A 23,859-nucleotide genomic window follows, 5' to 3' on the forward strand; every position below is an offset into this window, starting at 1 on the left:
CTAGCCCGACGTCCCGGGGCTAGCGATTTTTCCAGTCGGGCTACCAAAATCTATCTCTGCCCTGCCCGTCGGGCTATTGTAGGAAGGAAAAATATATGCCAATGCTTTTGCATTCTTTCAGAAATGTAGCTGGGTAATTATGTCATTGGCATCAGTGAGCCACTGTCAATATGTGACATATTGAAATCGCGTTTGAATTTGCGCTTGTTTTTTGCTTTCACTTTGCAATCGCGCGAACTGTGTATAGAGAGCGACAGTACTGATTGGTGAGTGATGATAATTTGCGCACCAATTCCTCTGACATCGTCTTATCAATCGTTAGTTTACTATGCAAACATGACAAGTGAAATCTCCCTCAGCAAGCTTAAACATATGAGAGGTTGATTGAGCAGAGAATCACTGACCGTTATGTGTGTGTGTGTGTAAAAGAAGCAGGATATATATTTTAGTTCTGCTGAGCCAAATAAGACAGGTCAGGGTGAAGAAGTGACAGCCAAAGAAAAGCTTACCACAAAACGGAAAAGTTATGACAAATCAGACTATAAGGCAAAAAGAAAGTGCAGCTTTATGGTTTCATGGACAAAAGAATTTCTGTGGCTGCAATATGACGAGCTAAATAACCAGGGCTGCACATAAGTGGTCCGCAGGTGCGCATTCGCTGTCAAAATAAAAAACGCGCACAAGATATGAAGTTGCAACGCGTGTTTGCATACATAAGATTTTCTGGAGGAGGACAGAAATTTGTTTAGAACTCTTAAAGATGTCGAAGAAGCTCCTTTAAGCAATTACTTTGGTGTTCCTCCACCTCCAAAGAAATGTCAGAAGGAGTCCGAACCACAAAAGAAGCGCGTATTCTCAGAAAAGTGGTTGCAGGAGGTGAGCTGGCTTCAAACAAATGATGAACGCACAGAGATGTGGTGCGGAATGTGCCGTGAAAATCCCACTCTAGCAGACAAAAACAGTGCTTTTTATATGGACGCAAACGCGCGTTGCAACTTCTTATCTGGTGCGCGTCTTTTATTTTGACAGGGAATGCGCACATGCGGACCACTTATGTGCACCCGTGTAAATAACATAATGTTCTGCCAGGTGTGTTGTTGGTTTTCTCTCGATTTCTGAGTCGACAAGCGCCTTTGTTACTGGGACCAGTCATTTTAAGAAAGGCCCCCATTAGAACCCATGAGAAATGCAAGAAATGCATTATTGCTCAGTCTGCAATATCTTTCCCAGAACAAACACCAATTGCAAATAACATACTAAAAATAAACCTGAAAAATCTGTTTAGAACAGCGTACTATGTTGCAAAGAGTGAACTACCACTGGCAAAATTTAGCAGTCTTTGCAAACTTCAAAAAGCAAATGGCCTCGATCTTGGTTCCACTTGTCTCTTACCCGTGACTTCAGCGGAAATTTCAAAGTCAGGATCTGACACAGACTGATTCATGTCCTACAGTTCTTACAAGTTCATAGAAATTTCTGTTCAATTAGAACCAAGTATTTGAGTTGATGATTGTAATTTTTATACAATGTTGTAATTTGTTTTTCAACATTTTTTTGATTAATGTTTTGTTTCCTTTACAATATTATACTTTAATGTATAATATTGTAAAGGAAACAAAACAGGAAACAAAACATCAATCAAAAAATTGCTCTCTTTTTTTATTCGGGCTACTTACATTTATTTTGGGCTACCAAAAACTGAAGAGTCCCTGCCCGAAGGGCTACCAGGGATTTTGAAATTTTGAGAGCCCTGGGTTATAAAATTAATGAATCCAAATCGGCCATCCTCTTTTTTAATCATTCTGAAAGAACTAAACCACCTATTCAAACAACGTTTCAAATTGCCAGAGACAGTCTCACTTATCTAGGTATAAAAATCACTCCAAAAATTAACGCAAATTATTCTCCTACTATCAACTCTGTTGTTGGCTTAATCAATAGATGGTCTATGCTACCAATCTCGATGATTGGACGTGTAAATATTCTCAAAATGAACATCCTTCCAAAATTTCTATATCTCTTCCGAGTCATTCCTCTCAACCCTCCAGATGACTTCTTCACAAAGACAAAAACAATATTCAGTAAATTCATTTGGAATAACAGACGAGCTAGACTGCGTCTTTCGCTACTATATCTTCCGTATGACAGAGGAGGTCTCTGTGTTCCAAACCTCAAATGGTACTACTGGGCTGCCCAACTCTCTGCGGCCTCATGCTGGTTCTCAACAACTACCCTACCCTGGGTAAATTTAGAAAGGTCAAGTACTACCCCCTTACCACTCAGCACTTATCTGTACTCTGCAAAATATAAAGATCTGATGAAAGATACATCAAACCTCTTTGTTAAAAATACTATTCGTGTGCGGTTCGAGGCACTCGAGTTTAAAAATGAAATGCCAGCACTATCCCAATTCTCACCTATCTGGGGCAATAAGGCCTTTAAACCTGGTTGGAAAGATTTGGGCTTTAAAATATGGGCCGACAGAGGCCTGTGCAAAGTTGCAGATCTATTTGACAAGGACACCTTAATATGTTTCAATGGCTTGACTCAGAAATTTGACATTCCAACCAAACATTTCTTTAAATTTCTTCAAATCAGAAGCTTCATTTCAAAACCTCAATCTCTAACACCGCCCACCCTAAACTCATTAGAGGATATAGCAATAAACCATCAGCTGAAGAAGGGTTTAATTTCTCGCTTCTACAATAACCTTAGAGACGGCTCTCAAATATCCTCAGAAAAAGAAAGACGCGCATGGTGTCAAGACTTAGAGTGTAGTATAACTACAGAGGAATGGCAAAAAGCTTGCTTGAAAGCTCAAACACAATCTATAAACACTCAATTTAAACTAATCCAGTACAAATGGTTAATGAGAACATATATTACCCCAACATTATTAAATAAATTTGACCCCAAAACTCCGGACATATGTGTTAAATGTGGGGAAAAGGGCACACTGATGCACTGCCTATGGGAATGCTCAGAAATTCAAAAGTTTTGGAAGGAAGTTTTAGAAATAATTGCACATATTACAAGTGTCAAATTGGATCCATGTCCTAAATTATGCATCCTAGGAATTTTCCCCGCTGAAATCCAGCTGAGCAAAGCTAACCAAAAAACCACAACCTTCTGCCTGCTACAGGCGAAATACAGTATAGCCAAATCATGGAGATCCACTAGTAGACCACACGTGAGAATTTGGTTATCGACATTGTCAAAAACCCTTGCTCTGGAGAAACTTACGTCTATGATAAAGGGTAAACATGCTTCCTTCAAAAAAATGTGGGGAAATTTTTTGTTATTTTTGGAAGGTGAGGAAATGATCGATAATGTACAGAAATGATTCTATCTATTTAACCTGTATGGAGAAGTAACGTCACAGCTGCTAAAGAAAACCTGGGGAACCTGCGATTGCTGGTCTGCTAAATAGAAGGACAGGAGAAGGGACGTGAAATTAAATGGATTGGAAACGGAAGAGGACGCAGCTTATCATTGCAACCACTAATCTGGATGCCTCTCTAACTAACATGATATCCTTGGATTAAACTTCAGCCCGAAACCCTGGAATGTTATACTTGCTTGATTTTTTTTCTCTCTGGAGCACTATCTGTAAACCTTTGCTTCAGGGTCTTTTTTTTTTCTTTTTTTTTTTTTTCTTTTGTTGTTGGGGGGTTATTTTGGGTTGCATATATTTTTCTGAAATAATATATGAATGATTTTCATGGGAGAGTATATATAATATATCTCTGTGTCCTCCTAACATTAATCATTTACGATGTACATAAATCATTATTATATACTCAGTTTTTTGGTTTTTTTTGGTTGATGGAAAAGTAATAAGGAATAAAATTTTAAAAAAAGTCAGATCTATTTAATGTGTATTTGTGAAAACATGACAGGGAGTTTTAAATGGACTGGTTCTTATATAGCGCTTTTCTACTCAATCTTGAGCACTCAAAGCGCTTTACAAAACTTGTGCATTCACCCACTCACTCCCATTCGCACAAGCACATTTTTCTTAGTGCTTTCTACCAACATTCAGACACACATTCCACAGATCAAAGAGCAACTTGAGGCAACTTGGAGTTAGTATCTTGCCCAAGGATATTTGAAATGCAGACTAGGTGAAGCCGGGAATCGAACCGATCAGTAGATGATCTGCTCTACCGCCTGAGCTACAGCCACCCCCAATAGTGAAGATTATTTTGAAAAATATCAAGATGTAGATCAGTTTCGAGATCAACTCCAAAATAGATCATCAGTCAGTCAGTAATAAGTGAGTTCTTTTTTGTTTGAAAGGTTTTTTTTACTCTTAATGTTGCTGAAAAATGTCAGAACTCAAGTTCTCATTTGCATCAGAGTGCACAAATAACTTCATTTTTACACACTTTTAATTTCACCTGCAAATGTGAGCAACATGCCCTCATTACAGACTTTAACTAAAACTTTATCTTCTCAGAAGTGTTTTTCTATAATTACATTTTTTTTATTGTTCGTTTAGACCTCCACCAGCAAACTGCCTGTAAGGAGGAGGAGTTTGTCGCCAATCAGCAGGAGAGGAACTCAAGTCTGGACCAGGAGGACCCAGATCCTCCACAGATTAAAGAGGAACAGGAGGAACTCTGCACCAGTCAGGAGCTGGAGGAGATTGTACTGAAGCAGGAGATCAATAGTTTTATGGTGACTTCTAGTTTTGAGGAAAGTGACCTCAGTGAATCAGAACCAAACGATGACCAGCTCCTTGCTCTTAACTTTCCTGAACCAGAGCTTGAGGAACAGGAGGAAAACCAGCATGTGGACTCGGGATCAACTAGAAATGCGGAGCTGAAGAAAAGGAGACGTCACAAAAACCGAACAGATAAGTCTCGGAGTGAAACTGATACAAGTAAAAAATCTGTAAGCTGTGACACTTGTGGAAAAACTTTTCAGTGTAAATCCAACCTGACGAGACACATGAGAGTTCACACAAGTGAGAAGCCACATTCTTGTAGCACCTGTGGGAAAAGATTCATTTGGAAATCAGGATTGGAAACTCACGTAAGGATCCACACAGGCGAGAAGCCATATTTTTGCATCACCTGTGGGAAAAGATTTAATAAGAAATCCGGATTTGAAAGTCACGTGAGAATCCACACAGGCGAGAAGCCGTATTTCTGTAGCACATGTGGGAAAAGATTTGGTAAGAAATCAGGACTAGAAACTCATTTGAGAATCCACACCGGTGAGAAAGCGTATTCTTGCAACGTCTGTAGGAAAGAGTTTAGAGACTTGTCGACTATGAAAAGTCACAGAAGGATCCACACAGGTGAGAAACCATATATTTGTAGCTCCTGTGGGGAAAGATTCAGTTGGAAATCAGGACTGAATTTTCATCTAAGGATCCACCTGAGTGACAAACCAAATCACTGCAGCACCCGAGGTAGAAAATGACCTCATGCTCCAAGTCACGGTACATTTCCTGTCCACAGCAGTGAAGGGCACTCTATGTTGTTTGTTCCAGCCCTGACTTTATGTTTCTCTAAGCTTGATATTTTTTTTATTGGTCTTTAAAGGTGACACAAATATTTATTGAACATGGATGCTCTTTTAATATTTACCACAGAAACTTGTATTTCTTCTTCAGTATAGAAGAAAACAAACATGAAAATGAGTTTTTCATCACTTGTTCCTTGTAACAACCATGATGTGATTCCTTTTTATCAGCCAATAAATAAGTTTTGATACACAGGACTAAAGATTTTAAAAAAGTTCAAGACAAGTATACAATTTTTATTTAAATATGTTTTCTTTGTGATTTATGTTAATGAAGGTTATACTTCAGTATGGCTTTGACCTGGTTGTCCTGGTTCTTCTTAGCAACATGTTGCAAGATTTGATTAAATTTTTTGTGACTAATTTTGTGTATTGTGTAATCCCTGCTAAATAAAAGCAGTTAAATGTGCTATATTGGCTCATGATAAGTGTTTATATCATTTTGCCTAAATGCAAGTAAACTCAATGTTTGCCAACTCTGTGTGTGCAGTTTGCTTCATAAGTACAGTAACAGAACTTAAACTACATGGAGCCTATTTTGATTACATCATTACAGATGTAGATATTATTCATAGTTCATATTTCACAGTGTGCTGCAATCTTCTCCACAGACCTGCATTGCTCTCTGTTCAGACCCGTCATCTTCAAGATGTCCACTAGATGTCGTCAGAGTTCCCCCACTTTCCTCATCTATTGTGTTGCCATTACCTGAGCCTGCTTAAAACCTACAGTCCTTTACATATGGGTTCATTCAGGGTCATGTTTAGTGGGCAGGTTTAGTGCGATGAAGGAAACTCGTTTTCTTTAACTTTACCTCTGAGTAAGTAACTGGAGTAACAGACTCACTGATTCCTCCCCACCTGCTGGACATGAACCAGCTGACTGACACTTGTTTTCATTTTCTCATTCATAAAGTTGCTACCAGTTCAATTCATTTATATTTATATATAGTGCCAAAAAAACAACAGTTGCCTCAAGGTGCTTTATATTGTAAGGTAAAGAATGTAAAAACCTCCACAATTGAACAAGCTGAAAAGAGCAAATGCTTGGCAGCAGTGGCAGAAACAGGCTGTCTGTCGTAATCACTGTAAAACACTAATCACTGGTCAGTCATTTGTTGTGTTGCAATCGGTTACACTGAGGGAAAAAATTTCACAACTGGATCTCGGAGATAATGTGAATATTTGTGAAAATATGTGAAGATGAGGCTGAAATAACTCTGAGACTCTAAAACATGATGAAATGCTTACATATTGAAATGTGTGTAGTAACATGACCTACAGCTTGTTTAAGAACTCGTGATTTTTTTCCCCTGTTGGCATAAGGTGAAATCCTGCATAAAGGAGGTGACCTTTGCTCCCTGACTCAGACGTGATAAACATGACCCAAATCATTCACGTTGGTGCCAAATAATGTTTTGTTAAAGTTTAACAAGCTTTCCCAGCCTGAAACTGCCAGACAAACAAATCACCTGTTGGAGATGCTGGTTTAGCTCCCTGGGTAAAGTGGGTGACCCAGATGCTAAAGCCCAGCTATGACTCCTGCCTGAGGACTTTTAGTCTTGGTTTGCATCCAACTTTTCTGCCACAATAGTTCAATTTTCTTAATAAAACACCAAATTACAACAAGTTACCTCAAGGCAGTTTATATTGAAGGCACTTTATTCGAAGGTAAAGATCCGACAATAATACAGAGAAACAACAGGTAGAAGCAATGGAAGATTGAAAATAACGGTTGTCATTACTTTTCATTCAGTCATAAGATACAGAAACACCATCTGTTGTGTGTAAAGATGAACAGTAGGGGTAGGGTGATTTTCACCAGATCAAAGCCATGGATTCACAATTATGGTTTGGTGCTGTTGAGTACCTGGATAGAAAATGCACATGTGGAATGGTAGAAAGTGTTCAGCATGCTTTGATGATCTGCTTCAACTATGCTGGGGTGAGCATTACAGACTGCTTCTTAAATTTAATAACCAAATTGCATCAATGGGGAACTATAAATTCTACATTTGGATTTCTGATTATTATTTCTGGCTGATTTTCATTAGATCGACCTGAGTAGGGCAGCGACAGATGTGTGCGGTCCAGAAGTAGAAGAAGAAGAAAGAGGAGAGCAGAAATGATGACATTCTAGGCTCGCTTTTCACCTTTGATGTACTCTTAGCAGGAAGACTTTGGTTTGGTGATGTGTTAGAGATAATTTAGTGGTTGAAGCTACTGTGGACTGACCAGATCTGCCATCAGCTCAGAGTGCTGGATATCACCGCAAACCTGAGACAAAGTCATACAGAACAGGTGTGTAAAACTGTGATGGTGTCAGTGAAATAACACTGACTCATGCAGGACTCAGCTTGTGGGCTAACAGACTAAAATCAAAGAATGCTTCTCTTTTTCTCCATCCATCCATCCATCTTCAACCGCTTATCCGAGGCCGGGTCGCGGGGGCAGCAGCCTAAGCAAAGAGGCCCAGACCTCCCTCTCCCCAGCCACCTCCTCCAGCTTATCCGGGGGAATACCAAGGCGTTCCCAGGCCAGCCGAGAGATATAATCTCTCCAGCGTGTCCTGGGTCTTCCCCGGGGCCTCCTCCCGGTGGGACATGCCTGGAACACCTCACCCAGGAGGCGCCCAGGGGGCATCCTTGTCAGATGCCCAAACCACCTCAGCTGGCTCCTTTCGATGTGGAGCAGCAGCTGCTCTACTCTGAGCCCCTCCCGGATGGCCGAACTTCTCACCCTATCTCTAAGGGAGAGGCCAGCCACCCTTCGGAGGAAGCTCATTTCCGCCGCTTGTATCCGCGATCTCGTTCTTTCGGTCACTACCCACAGCTCGTGGCCATAGGTGAGGGTAGGGACGTAGATCGACCGGTAAATTGAGAGCTTTGCTTTTACACTCAGCTCCCTCTTCACCACGACGGACCGGTGCAGCGTCCGCATTACAGCAGCTGCAGCCCCAATCCGTCTGTCAATCTCCGGCTCCCTTCTCCCATCACTCGCGAACAACACCCTGAGATACTTGAACTCCTCCACTTGGGGCAGGAACTCATCCCCGACCCGGAGAGGGCACTCTACCCTTTTCCGGCTGAGAACCATGGCCTCAGATTTGGAGGTGCTGATCCTCATTCCCGCTGCTTCACACTCGGCTGCGAACCGTTCCGTTTTCTCTTTTGTTAAAAACTTTGAACATCCAGTGAGACACAGAGTAAAGTGACTTTCCGAGATTGTTTCTTCTTCTACAGATTCAGATAAATGATGTCATTTTGAGCCAGGAAGAACATTTCCATCATAAAGTAGAAGACTTTTATATTCTTTATTTATTTATCTGGTAAAAAGTCTCATTGACTTTAAAATGTCTTTTTCAAAAGAGATCTGGCCAAGACCAGAAGCTCCAGTTTCCTCTGCTTCTGTTTGCAGCAGAGCAAAAAGGACAGAGAGCAAGGGACAAGAGAAGACATGAGACAAAGACATGAACGGGACCAAATACTAACCAAGACAACCTAAACAACAAATACTGAATAAATTAAAGATTTAATAAAGTAAATCAGAATACTTTATTAATCCTGAAGGATTAATAAAGTATTCTGATTCTGATAACTAGGAAACATAAGATACACAGAGAACAGAATAATGATTAAACAAGACTCAAAAAACCACAAACACAAAACACTGGGTCAACGACCCAGGTACCCTAACAGCCGAGGGAAAAGATGACCTCCTATTCACATCAGTATGGTATATTTTACTCCCATATCACTACTCAAAGATCATATTTTATTGTTGTAGGTTGTGGAGGTGACACACACACAAGCTGTAGTTCAACAATGACTTCATTCCTCTATTGACCTATAAAGAGGTCTTGTTACATAAGATTAAAGCTGGAAACTGACACACATAAGCCCAAACACATTGTGTTATTGTGGACGTTGAAGTCACTGCATGTGTTTTTCATGAAGATTAAACTTTCCTGTGCTGTTGGTTCTTTGTTTAATTCTGTTGATTCTTACTTTTTTGTTCCTAAAGTTTAAACTAAACTCTTGTTGGATACCAGGTGTTCATTTAATAAAGCTGCAGGTTCAAACTTCTAACTGCATGAAAATGTAATGTGTAATGTCATGTGTTTCTAAGTACCATCATTGATTTTGGTCATCAAATCAGCCATTACTCATTTAATTTGATGTAAATTTCCCCTAATTTGCATATTCAGATTCAGTATTCAGTACCACATGTGAAAGTGACCCAGATCAGATTTGAAAATATTGGATTTGTGCCGTTCACACTGTCGTAGCATGATCGGATATAGGGTCGCATAGGGTCAAAAAAATCGGATTTAATGCGCTTTCGCCTGCAGTGTGAACGTAGCCTTAGTTAGTTCTTAGAGTTTGGTTTCTGTGTTCCCCTCTATTTAGTGTCTGTATCATGTCTCTGTGCATTTCCTGTTTTATTGTGAAGGTCCATGTCTTATGTTAGTGTGTTGTGTTCACATTTCCCCTGTCTCGTGTAGTCAATTAGGTTCAGCTGTGTCTTTGCCATTCCATGTCTCCCCCTGTGTGTATTTATACTATGTGTCCTCGTGTGCTCCTCACCGGTTCATCTGTGTTTTTTCCTGCATCATTCTGTGTCGTCTCCCTGCATCTCCATTTTAGGTTTCAGTTCTGTGTTGTGTTAGTTTTTTCCAGTTTAGGTTTCACCTCCTGCTGGCCTCCTTCGCCCGTTCCTAGATGCCCCTGGTCTCATATCGCACTGGACTTCATCACTGGTCTCCCACCATCCTCAGGTAACACTTATTCTGACCATCATCGATCGGTTCTCCAAAGCTGTGCATTTCATTGCTCTGCCTAGGCTCCCATCAGCTCTGAACACCAGCCAGATTCTTACACAGCATGTGTTCACGTTCTGGGTTTGGAGAGAGTTTTGCAAGGAACTAGGGGCTCAAGTCAGCTTACCATCCGGTTTCCATCTCAAACTAATGGGCAAATGGAACAGGCAAGCCACCTTGGCTTTCATACCTTGGCTCAGGCGATTAGAGGATCATCAGGGGGTCCTTTTGTCCCTCTGTGGGGGGATACTCCCACTAGGTTTAAATCTGAGACTCCCCACCATTTGATCTAAGAACTGAAGAAGCTTCTCGGATGAGAGGTGATGAGAGGTGAAAAGTCTTCAAGCAACTTAAACAAGTCCAGACGCTTTTCTTTGCAAGCTGATTTGACTACGATGACCTGGATGACTGAGAACCTTCACAGACATAATAAACACAAAGTTTTGGTTCTATAACATTTTTCTATCATTGCTTTATTATGGATTAGGTGCAAGAGTTGTTAAAATGTATAATTAAATAATAGATGAATTCAATAGCAAACTGTGCCTCGTTCTCAGATGGACAGCAAGTGGAATGTGATAGATGAGATGAGGAGATGGAAGGAAGAAGAGAGGCAAAGAGTGATTCACAGGCAGAGCTTAGTTTATTTCCCACAGTTTTGGTCACCGCGCTTAGAACCATAAGGGAACAATCTTTGCGTTTTATTATTATCTCATAACACTTGTTTAATCAGCTACCCTCTCTCCTGTGGACTGTTTAATCTCTACAGTCTCAGATCAACACAGCCCTGCCCTCCAGCACTATCAGCAGCAAGAGCAGAAGCAACCCCCCAAACAGCAACATTGTACCCCATCAGGTAAAAAATGGGCTACGTTTGCTTTGCATTGTGCCCACCTGATGACAGTGATGTAGTGTGATGTGATTCCATATTAGATTCTTGATGAATGTGGGTTGTTGTTCTTCAGCCTGCTTCTATGTGCCCTTTTTAACTGTGAGCACCCGCCCCTTTAAACATCTCTGCACTGCCCTGACTAAATGTATATATAAACTGTCTCTATGGTTTACAGTCTGAGTCTGACAAGCTGTCAGCTGTTCATTTCTGCTATTTGAATTGTTAAAAGAAACAAACTATTCATTTAGCAGATTAACAAAAAGAATAGAGAGGCATCCAGTTATTGACATTTATATTATTTAGTTAAAGGTTTGAACAGAAAACAATTAAACACAGAGCCTCTTCCTGCTTTCTGGAATGAATCACAGCATGAAAACCCTTCCTCTTCTTCCTGCTCTCTAGCTCAGCACCTCCTGTCTGTCCATATCGTTCTGTGTTCCCTCCCCTTTAGATCTACATTATGAAGATGGGTGTAACCAACATGTGTTAGAGCTGGCAGGCCCCATTCACAGCAGCAACACTTGTTGTTCAGATCAGACCAGTTTCTATAATAAGGAAGTGAAACTTACACAGACACTGACACTGAGAGGAGAAATGGTGCAGAAAGGAGTTCAGCTGGACCGAGAAACCTTCTCTTGTTCGATCTGTTTGGATCTACTGAAGGATCCGGTGACTATTCCCTGTGGACACAGCTACTGCATGAACTGTAAAGCTTCTGGGATGAAGAGGAAAAGAAGAAAATCTACAGCTGCCCTCAGTGCAGACAGACTTTCACACCGAGGCCTGTCCTGGTGAAAAGCACCATGTTAGCAGTTTTAGTGGAGCAGCTGAAGAAGACTGGACTCCAAGCTGCTCCTGCTGATCACTGCTATGCTGGACCTGAAGATGTGGCCTGTGATGTCTGCACTGGAAGAAAAATAAAAGCCTTCAAGTCCTGTTTATTCTGTCTGGCATCTTACTGTGAGAAACACCTTCAGCCTCATTATGATGTGGCTCCATTAAAGAAACACAAGCTGGTGGAGCCCTCCAAGAAGCTCCAGGAGAACATCTGCTCTCGTCATGATGAGGTGATGAAGATGTTCTGCCGTACTGATCAGCAGAGTATCTGTTATCTCTGCTCTGTGGATGAACATAAAGGCCACGACACAGTCTCAGCTGCAGCAGAAAGGACTGAGAGGCAGAGAGAGCTGGAGGTGAGTCGACAAAACATCCAGCAGAGAATCCAGGACAGAGAGAAAGATGTGAAGCTGCTTCAACAGGAGGTGGAGGCCATCAATCAGTCTGCTGATCAAACAGTGGAGCACAGTGAGAAGATCTTCACTGAGCTGATCCATCTCATCCAGAAGAGAAGCTCTGATGTGAAGCAGCAGATCAGATCCCAGCAGGAAACTGAAGTGAGTCGAGTCAAAGAGCTTCAGGAGAAGCTGGAGCAGGAGATCACTGAGCTGAAGAGGAAAGATGCTGAGCTGAAGCAGCTCTCACACACAGAGGATCACATCCAGTTTCTACACAACTACCCCTCACTGTCAGCACTCAGTGAGTCTACAGACTCATCCAGCATCAATATCCATCCTCTGAGCTACTTTGAGGATGTGACAGCAGCTGTGTCAGAGGTCAGAGATAAACTACAGGACATTCTGAGAGAGGAACGGACAAACATCTCACTGACAGTCACTGAAGTGGATGCTTTATTACCTAGTCAGGAGAGACGCCCTGTGGGTGCATTTCACCTCCCTCGCGTATTGCCTCCCCACACCCCCTTAGTGGTTCCCCGTGTATCGTTTTCCAGTGTACATCATCAATCAGCTTTCTTAGATCCAAGAATGGCACGCCTGAACCAACTGGAAAATTTTAAAAAGAATAGAAAAAAATTCTAATGACATTCAATGAAGTGGATGTTTTACTTACACCATCAGAGCTAAAGAGGCAAGAGAGACGCCTCCTGTGTGGAGCCCTCCCCATTGAGTGTTGTTAGTGTTGCTTCTAGTACACTTCTAGATTTGTCTGTTCATGAGTTGGTATTATTTTTGTTGTAGGTATTTTATATTTCCTTGATTATTTTATTAGTTAATTTTGCTAGTTTTTCGAAGGGAAACTTCCCGTGTCTCTTTAGTCGTGGAGGCTATCACTGCTCATAATAATTTTATGATTTTCATTTTAAACATATATATTTTTCCAAATGTAAATCTTAAATCTAAATGTAAATCAAAAATTTTATTTAACATGTATATTAATGCTTTTGTATGTTATTGTTTCTCCTTCACTTCATGGGCTTTCCATTATCACAGTTTTTATTTTCTAAATCAAAAAAACAAATGGGGTGTTATCAGAAAGAGGTTTCTGTGATCACACTTGACGAGGAGATTAGTCATTATGTTCATTGTTTAATGTGGGAACCAGCTGAAGGGTTTTCTAATAAATAAATTTTTGAACAAAGTCTTTTCCTCAGTCTTCATTCCAGGATCTTGACATCAGACTGGTGTTAGTTTGGGTGTGTTTTCCTTTGGAATTTGGGGTTTATCCTTTGGTTTTTACATTATACAGAATTTAACTCTGTTATTAGGTCCATACCCAGTGTTATATTAAAATCAATGAAAGTCTCCAAAAAGCCGCAGGAGGTCCTCAAACCTGAACACATCATCGTATAAATGAAATGAGAAATTAATGCGCACACAGACATGTAAGAAAAGGCTTCGGATTCCAGGAATTCTTTTCAAATACTGCATCACAAAGTAAAACGGATTCTGTAAATATTACATAATAACTCATAAACATATGAAGCTTTCTAAATGTTCGCGACAGTTACACCTTTTACAAGGCTGAGCAGTAAAAGTAAATTTCTGTTTGCACATAATGTTGACATAATGATTACAGAATGCACTGTGTTTTCTGAAACCAGCTTTGAATTTAATGTTAATGTATGCAGTGCAAAACAAAACCTTTTATTTTCACATTCTTGCAGAGGTCCGCCTGTGGTCGTAACTAATGATGGAGAGTCAGAGATTTTTGGTGGCTCGTGATTTTTTTTTCTTTTGGATTTAAGAGTTCTCTTAAGTCCTTTGAGTATTATAGTGAGTTTTCTTTTCTATGATAATCAGATGATCTTAGTTTCCTTTCATGTCCTGTCTGTCTTATCCCGTCTCTGTGTTTGAAGTCTCCTGTATGAAGTAAGTCCTGTCTCTGTTTGTTTTTCTTTCTGTCCTTGTGGCAGGTCAAGTGCCTGATTGTAGGTAGCTAAAAGCATCTTCAGGTCTGATAGCATAGGGATGTTCAGCTGCTACAGTTTTTGCCTTGCAGTTAGAGGTTTCTTATTCTGAAGGTGGCTCCTTTAACATACTTTAGGGCCCTTTCATAGACGAGTAAAAGTTTATTATAGTAAGATTTAACTATTGAAAGCAAGTGGAATAACTACCAGCATCCAGTGTGCCCAAGTGAAGAAAAATAAGTTATGCAGGTCAGTTTGTGTTGCTCAGAAGCAGTTTGCAAAAAGTTGCTTATGTTATTTTTCCCAACTTTCCCCCCCATGTTCTTTTATGTGACGTTTCAGTGTGTCAGGGTCTTGTCTAAGTGTTAGTCATTGACTTCCCCTTTTATTTGATGGTCATTTGTCTCTTATGCTTTGTATTTAGTTTTACTTCCTGCGTCATTAATTCTGATGAGTCTCACCTGTGTGTTCAGTCGTTCCCTATTCCCCTGATTAGCTCTAATGTGTATAAATTAGTATGAAAAGCACAACATGTATTAGTATACATAATTTCAGTTATCCTTTGTTCTTTGTGACCTTGTCTGTTTTTCAGTCGGGATTTTGTTTGTTGCTTTTCTTCTGAATTTTTGTGGTGTTCTTGCTGGACTGTCACGGGTTGCTCTGAGGATCCACACGCAGGACTCCGGGGTTGTGATTTAACAGAGAAAGTTTTATTTACAATTTCTTTACCAAGTGTATTTACAGGCAGTGCGGAAATTGTGCTATTTACAAGACGTGAGGGGCGGGGTTCCAGGGAAAAAGGGAAATCACACACACGTCCACACCGACCTCTCTCCACACGGGGACGGGTTAGGGGAAGAGACACAGAAACACACTTTAACGTCTGACATGTCAGCACAGGAAACTTAAGCTAGACTTGTACTAATGAGAGTCTTCACAACAATCCAGCGTCAAACAGCAGACCTTCTCCCTCTTAAATACCCGCTGGTCTAATGAGGCCCAGGTGTTCCCAATCCAGGAAGGCGTGGGCCGAGGGCGTGAACCCACCATGAGTTCCATGAGAGAGATAGATAACCATTCACATTCACACAAATGGGTATTTTGGAATCACCAATTAACCTAACCCCACTAATTGTATGTTTTGACTGTGGGAGGAATGCTGGAGTACCCAGAGAGGTTGAACTTCCACCTATAAAATTAAAAGTATTTTCTTTTGACTCACTCGTCTGAGAATCTGCATTTGGCTCCTGCACACACATAACAGTCAGAGCTTCTGGACAAAAATAATTTCACCTGAATCTGTTAAAAATAAAACAAATAAAATTAACCTGAGCAGGTTTAAAATAAAGCAAAGAAAGGAGAATCCCTTTATTAACTAAATACAGTTAGATTTAAATGACTCTGCTTTTATCTACATACCTAACTGTTGTTTCCTAGTGTTAAAATTACTGCACCTGGGTGCGGTCCTCTCTTAATGTAAGGCACGTCACATCTCCTGTAAAAATTAAATAAATGAGATACAATTGACATTTGCACATCCGTCAAGCAATGCTGTAAAAAAGGCTCTCAGCTGCTACTGTCAGGGTTGCTAAGCAACAGGAGCAGCGCGTCGTAGGCTAGACGATCTCAATTAAAGCAGCCTCGGAGAAGGATGCAGCCCCTGAATTGGGACACAGCTTTAGTACTCAAGGGCTCTGATGGATGTTATCTTCAGGTGTGATACATATGTCTGCAGTTAGCTGGAAGATTTTGGTTTGACAAATATTTCAGTTACTGAAGCAACAATGTCTTCAGTTCAGCATTTGAGAGACTTTATCAGGGAGAGACTAACTGCTACAGCTGAAGACATCTCCTCTGAGGCTGAAAAAACGATGGTCCAGTATGAGGAGGAGATCAGCCGTCAGCGCAGACTGCTGGATATCAGCCGGAAACCCGAGACAAAGTTACACATGACAGGTATGTATAACTGCGATGATCATGTAGGACCCTGATCAGAGCTCAGTTTTAGGCTAATGGAGTTATATACACACACACACACACACACGTAAACTTTTAGCATTAAACACTGAGTAAGGCGCAGAGAAAGTCACTTTTGAGGTTAAAATGTGAGACAAAACTTGTGCCACAGCTGGCTGACAGCTTGATCTCTCTGTCCCTTACCCTGTGTGCCCTGAAGCAGGAGTCATCTGCTCCTCACCACCCATCTTCATCCTTTGAGATGTGTTTAGTGATCAAAATCACCGCCTAATCAGGGCCAAACTCCCTGCAAGACGACCCTGTGTCTCCCATCACTCTCGTCTCTTTTAAACAAACAAATCGATTCGACTTAAATGTAAGTTTTATTTTCAAAATTTACCCTGTTAAATAAGTGAAACTGCAATAGGTTTATGTGACCAAAAATAATCATGATTATGAATTTTGCTGTAAGCTTTTGCAGCAGCTTTAGCTCAGACTAAAATGATTCAGCTGTGTGGAGGAAATCTGGGGAAAAAAGCTCACTTCCAATGTCTTTGAGTCTTTCATTAAAGCTGCAGAAGGACCAGCATGAACAGACACACAAAGCATTTTGTGCAGGCTGGATAACGAAGAACTGCACTCTGAGAGACAGTTATTGAGTGAGCCTTCCTGATAAAGAAAGACCGACCTTGAGACTGAATGAAAAGAGCTACAATGAGCAAACTGGTTCAGACTGGCTGCATACTTACTTCCTGTACACATAAACTGTGGAAAATTACAAAGTAATAAATAATATAAATATAAATAATATTTTGGAAGCTTCTATGGAGATGACCATATATCGCACCTCTTTCCTTAATATTAGTCATTTAGTTTGAGTCATAGTCATAAGTCTCATTACACGACATGACATCACACAGCTCCACACCTCAATCAGATTCATTATATGTTGATAAACCTCTTGAGCTGTAGCATCTCTTTGTTGAAGGGGTCAAAACAAAAATTCATGCACCAAATGATAAGAAAACAATACATACTATGCACAACTAACACAGAACGAATAAGACAAGCAAACAGAAAACAAAAGGTCACAAGACAAATAAATAAAATGATAGCTTTTTACAAAGCAGCGATAAAACAAATAAGTGTGCCTTTTGGCATAGGCACACTTAATGAACACTGATGAACTTAATGAAAATATATGTAGTCTGGTTTGAGAAACAAAACATGTTTGAATAAGTAAAAAGCTAACATGGAGCAGAAATTTGAAATATTCAAAGGTAGTATTTCACACAGAAAGAGCCAAAAAAATAAAATCTTTGATCCAAAGACCAACTTCCTCAGATACAAAATGGACATTAATGATGAAACTATAGAGAGAAATTACACAGTTTGTCCAAACATACACAAAAAGGGCTTGCAAACAAAAAACATTCATTACAACTAAAAATACAACAAATGTAGCTCATTTCCCAACACGGGACCTGCAGGCTTTTAGATAGTACATAGATCAGGTTGGTAGAGATCATTATAACACACTATAAAATAATTTAAAATACCCCAAATGTCAGACTAGTTAGTCAAGTGTGTCTAATGTTATAAGTGCTAACAAGCAAGCCTACTTTTTTTCACAGGTCCACACATCTTAATGTGGTTAAACATTACTCCTGTTTAGTTATATGCAGGACTGTACTGGGGCATAAACCCAGGCTATGAGCCTGACATATTTGCTTTTTAGGGCTGTCATTATATCTGATTTTCTTAAGTTTACATGTTACATGTTGTATTTGCTAGTTAAATGCATCACTGCTTTATTTTGCAGGGTGAGAATGTTTATTCAGAGACAGAGAAAGATGTAAGAACAAGACAGGTTGAATTCTGTTTCTGTGAAATGAACACTGACTTTGTGTTATTCAAATGTTTGGTAACTCATCTACAATGTGGGATACAGCAAACAAGCAATTCAATTTATGTTGTTTTCCCATTGCTTGTTATGTTTTCTACATAACAGATGAGTACTATTCTTCCATCCATCCACTTATCCGAAGTTGGGTCAGTAAGCTAAGCACACTTTTCCAGACATTCCTCTCCAACTGAGGGATCCTGTGGAACTGGATCATCTAGCCTGGCATTCCCAGGCTAGATGAGTAATTTTTATGTCTCCAGCAGGTTTCTGGGCATGACCAGAACACCTGCAAAGGGAGGTGCCCACGAGGCATCCTCGAACCATCTGAAATCGCTCCTTTCAACGTGCAGGTTTACACTTTGTATACGAACCCATATATAATATAATTTTAGAAATCACATTGAACGATCCACTAAAAAGTAATAACTGACTAAAGAAAATAACAGAATGCACCTCAGCAGGTCAATGTTATGATGGTGAGTTCATGGATGACATGAAGGCAGCTTCTTTATGGCAGCGGACAAAGACAAAGAAAACAAAGGGGGAACTCAGTCAGCTTTAGTTTTCCAAGTATTCTACTTTATCAACTTGCTGAGCATTTTCTTTTTCAAGTTGTTGAAGCCAGGACTGAAGATCCAGAACATTAAGATCACATGCAGTTGACTTCTAAACTGGAAACAAAAACTGACTTATGCAAACTGGAATTAATAGGATTGACTTTTGAAGCAAACAGGTCAGGTTTAATATTTTGAATGACATACCATACTGTTTTTAGTGTTTTCCTGTCATAACATTAGGAAGCTTTTTTCTTGTGTCCTTTTGTTCCTTCAGCAATCCCACAACAACATGAATGTAAGGAAGAGGAGGGTCTCCTCCAGCAGGTCTGCATCCCGGAGAGGAACTCCAGTCTTGATCAGAAAGACCCAGGGCATCCAGAGATTAAAGAGGAACCAGAGGAACTCTACACCAGTCAAGAGGGAGAGCACCTTATACTGAAAGAGGAGACTGATACCTTTATGGTGACTTCTACTTATGAGGAAAGTGAACCAAACAGTGACCAGCTCCTTTCTCACAACTGTCCTGAACCAGAGAGCAGAGACGAGGAAGAAAGCAAGTATGTGGACTCAGGATCGACTAGATGTGCAGATCTGTTGAGACATCAAATAGACAGAAGTCATATTAGCAGAGTAAATGACTCTCAGGCTTTAGACAGCCAGTGTAAAACTGATACAAGTAGAAAGTCTGTAAAATGTGACACTTGTGGAAAAACCTTTCAGTGTAAATCCAACCTGACTAAACATCTGAGAACACACACAGGTGAAAAGCCACATTCATGTAGCATCTGTGGAAAAGGATTTAGTCAGATGGCAAACTTGAAAACACACATGAGAATTCACACGGGCGAGAAGCCACATTCTTGCAACACCTGTGGGAAGAGATTCAGTCACATGATAACTTTGAAAACTCACGTGCAAAATCACACAGGTGACAAGCCGCATTCTTGTAGCACCTGCGGGAAAAGATTCAGTCGTATGATACACTTGAAAACTCACATCAGAATTCATACAGGTGAGAGGCCGCATTCGTGTAGCACCTGTGGTAAAAGATTCAGTCAGAAATCAACACTGGAAACGCATGTAAGAATCCACACAGGTGAGAAGCCACATTCTTGTGCGATCTGTGGGAAAAGATTTAGTCAGATGGCAAACCTGAAACGACACATGGGAATTCATACTAGTTAAAGATTACAAATGAGTGAGAGCTGTCAGACATGGCAGTGTGCCGATGATAGAGCCCACACTGGTGACAAACCAAATCACTGCAACAACTAAGGGAAAATGTGACCTCATATTCAGGTTGAGACGTGCACAGAACTCTCAAAATTTTTATTTGGCTTATTATTATGACGCATTGGAACCTTTTTTTATTGTACTTTTTAAAAAAAATAAATTGTGACGTGGTGACCAGAGAACAAAACAGTTTTTCCCCTGCATCTTTGGGTTGGCGAACGTTTCCTGGCTGATGTCTGTGCTTACATGCCGAATACTATCCAAGAACTATTCAGCATGTACCTGGGCTACTTAGGGTCCCCAACACTCAACATAAGAAGTGAAGTAAAACCTGCAGGGGTGTGATTGAAGGGAATAGCCTGTCCAGTCTAAATCCAAGCAGTGCTTTGTCGGGCTTCTGTGATAGTCCTACTTTATTCATAATCAACACCATCTTCAAACAAGTGTGTCTATGAGTGCACATCGCACCTGAGCCATAGATTGCTGATCAATTTTGTAATCATATAGTCAGGTCTGCAGCTGTATGTTCTGAACTGTCAGGTTATGAGTTGTCAGTTGATCATTAGCTAGTGGTGAGTTGGAGGAAGTGGTGGGGAAGGATGCCAGAACGACCTTGCATACCCATACTGTAGATGTGCTGAAAGCATCTGGTAGAGGTTCCAGTTCACAAGATCTTCAACTCTGAGAGCTTTAACTGCATTCTGATGAGCTAGGGACATTGACTCTGAATGGACTGTTTCACGTGTTTTTCCGTCTCAGAGTAGAGCTCCTACTCCCCAAATATCAAAAGGAGATGTTTAAGGTGGTTTTTGCATATAACCAGAAAGTATCCAGTGTGAAGTGTTCTGGGCACTGCAGGATGTGGCCCCAGGAGAAACAATGGAGAGATTATATCTCTCAGCTGGTTTGGGAACTCATTGGGGTCCCCTTATCACCTTGTTGTTGAATTGTGCTATACAAATAAATTTGCCTTGCCTTGCCTTGCCTTAGGAAAAGCTGGGAGGAGATGGCTGGAAAACTCTGTACTCTGGGTATCTCTGCTTATACCTGCAGCTATACTAGGTGCTGTGGCCAATACCCAGAAAAGTGGAAGAAATGGATTACCTGTCCAACTGTCAAAAATTACAACTCTGGCTCCTTGAAAGTAAAATGTAAAGAAAAGAGGGGTGCTCAAGACATTTGCACAGTACTGGTAACTGGTTTTGTTTTACCTCTATTTTAATTTTCTACTGTATTTTTAATTTTTGATTTTTTTTATAATTTATCAATTTTGTTGTTCAGTACTTTGTGATTACATGTCTGTGAAAAGTGCTATGTAAATAAATTTACCTAATGTAGTTAATCAGCTAAGGTAATGAAGGAATTTTTCTTCCTTTGCTTCATTTTTTAATCTGCTCAGTTTCTTTTTATTTGTTTTAGTTTTACAGATTTGGCTGAAATTCATTTTAGAGTTTTGACATTATATTATTAAAATCTGAGAGTGTTTGACAGAAATACTGATGGAAACTGCAGGAAACATTTCAGCATCATTAAACCAGTATGTCAGCTCTTGGGAGCAAAATTACAACAACAACATAGTAAGAAAAAGAAAATGATTTAAATCATTTTTTTCTTTCAACTGCTCCTTTTAGGGGTCGCCAGAGTGACTCATCTTCCAGTATCTCACACAGTTTCTAGCATCCTCTTCAGTTATGCCAGCCCTCTTCATCTTTTTTTTCACTACATCCACAATGTATAACATCAGTAGTGTTTGTAGTAATCATTAAAACACTTCATCATCTTCCCACAAAAATTTGTATTCAGTTGACTTTAGTTTTCAAACGCCACAGACATGAGATGTTGGTTTTCCATAATCCTAAACTGAGCTATCTTTTAAAATCTGAATTGTACAAAGCTTCTGAATATTTTAGGAGTTTGATAAGTATAAGTTACTGAGTTGTATAAAACTTCCCCCACACATCCAGACTCACTAAAACGTTTGGCCTTTGAACAAAAAATCTGTATTTTCTTTTATCGTGGGACGATCGTGGCTCAAGAGTTGGGCGTTCGCCTTGTAATCGGAAGGTTGCCGGTTCGAGCCCCGGCTCGGACAGTCTTGGTCGTTGTGTCCTTGGGCAAGACACTTCACCCGTTGCCTACTGGTGGTGGTCAGAGGGCCCGGTGGCGCCAGTGTCCGGCAGCCTCGCCTCTGTCAGTGCGCCCCAGGGTGGCTGTGGCTACAATGTAGCTGCCATCACCAGTGTGTGAATGTGTGTGTGAATGGGTGGATGACTGGATATGTAAAGCGCTTTGGGGTCCTTAGGGACTAGTAAAGCGCTATATAAATACAGGCCATTTACCATTTTACCATTTATACTTTTCAACCTTGTGATTGATTTCACTTTGCTTGTGTTTTACTTTCTGTAAATGAAATCTGTCATCATTAAGGATGGGAGTCACAAACTGGTTCCCAACAGTTAAATTCCTTGGATTTGTTAATCTCCTTGCCTGTTGATTCTGCTCATCAATTCCACTCACACTTGCTACAGTTTGTGTGCTAGATGAGGAAAATAGAGTGGATATGGACATAACCTTTATTTTTATTGCACAAAAGAAACAGAGTGAGATGATACCAGAGATATCATTCAAATGCTGCAGCACAAAACTATCCTTAGCTGATGGCAATGGCACCTAGCATTGTCTTCTACTGCTGCAGGCCATTGCCTTCAAAGAGGAACATGTTATATGTTCAGAGCTGCTTCAACAGGAGGTGGAGGCCATCAATCAGTCTGCTGATCAAACAGTGGAGCACAGTGAGAAGATCTTCACTGAGCTGATCCATCTCATCCAGAAAAGAAGCTCTGATGTGAAGCAGCAGATCAGATCCCAGCAGGAAACTGAAGTGAGTCGAGTCAAAGAGCTTCAGGAGAAGCTGGAGCAGGAGATCACTGAGCTGAAGAGGAAAGATGCTGAGCTGAAGCAGCTCTCACACACAGAGGATCACATCCAGTTTCTACACAACTACCCCTCACTGTCAGCACTCAGTGAGTCTACAGACTCATCCAGCATCAATATCCGTCCTCTGAGCTACTTTGAGGATGTGACAGCAGCTGTGTCAGAGGTCAGAGATAAACTACAGGACATTCTGAGAGAGGAATGGACAAACATCTCACTGACAGTCACTGAAGTGGATGTTTTACTGCCACAACCAGAGCCAAAGACCAGAGCTGGATTCTTAAAATATTCATGTGAAATCACACTGGATCCAAACACAGCAAACAAACAGCTGTTATTATCAGAGGGGAACAGAAAAGCAACAGTAATGGAAGAACAACAGTCTTATTCTGATCATCCAGACAGATTCATTGTTATCAGTCCTGAGTAGAGAGCATCTGACTGGACGTTGTTACTGGGAGGTTGTGAGGAAAGGGCGAGTTTATGTAGCAGTTGCCTACAAGAAATTCTGCAGAGCAGCATGTGGAAAAGTGTGTGGATTTGGTCATAATGACAAATCTTGGGCATTGTTCCATAAACAATTACACATTTTGCCATAACAACTTGGAAACTCCAGTTTTAGGTCCTCGTTCCTCCAGAGTAGGAGTGTACCTGGATCACAGAGCAGGTATTTTGTCCTTCTACAGCGTCTCTGAAACCATGACTGAACTCTTTCATATTGTTATGGGTTTAAATCTGTTTTTTGTTTCCATTTTCTTTTCTTTCTTTTTTTTTTCTCTATAATTGTTGTGACATCTCTGATCTGCGCAGAGATCAGCTGTCAGTC

General features: G+C 40.5%; 2 protein-coding genes and 1 pseudogene across 3 annotated transcripts; all 3 read left to right on the forward strand.

Annotated features, from left to right (window-relative positions):
- Window positions 1-10,133: 10,133 nt before the first annotated feature.
- Window positions 10,134-13,664, forward strand: LOC106676977 (tripartite motif-containing protein 29-like; annotated as a pseudogene). The gene is made up of 3 exons (XR_013094347.1): window positions 10,134-10,308; window positions 11,120-11,206; window positions 11,694-13,664. The product of XR_013094347.1 is annotated as a tripartite motif-containing protein 29-like (transcript).
- Window positions 13,665-16,268: 2,604 nt separating this feature from the next.
- LOC143413667 (uncharacterized) lies at window positions 16,269-20,051 on the forward strand. The gene is made up of 2 exons (XM_076876998.1): window positions 16,269-16,403; window positions 19,141-20,051. Exons 1-2 carry the CDS (start codon window positions 16,319-16,321, stop codon window positions 20,049-20,051), a joined length of 996 nt encoding a protein of 331 aa, XP_076733113.1. The 5' UTR covers window positions 16,269-16,318.
- Window positions 20,052-20,094: 43 nt separating this feature from the next.
- On the forward strand, window positions 20,095-23,463 carry LOC143413668 (tripartite motif-containing protein 16-like). The gene is made up of 2 exons (XM_076876999.1): window positions 20,095-20,112; window positions 22,795-23,463. Exons 1-2 carry the CDS (start codon window positions 20,095-20,097, stop codon window positions 23,461-23,463), a joined length of 687 nt encoding a protein of 228 aa, XP_076733114.1.
- The last annotated feature ends 396 nt before the right edge of the window (window positions 23,464-23,859 follow it).

This window comes from Maylandia zebra, linkage group LG18 (assembly GCF_041146795.1).
Source record: "Maylandia zebra isolate NMK-2024a linkage group LG18, Mzebra_GT3a, whole genome shotgun sequence".
Taxonomy (NCBI): domain Eukaryota; kingdom Metazoa; phylum Chordata; class Actinopteri; order Cichliformes; family Cichlidae; genus Maylandia; species Maylandia zebra.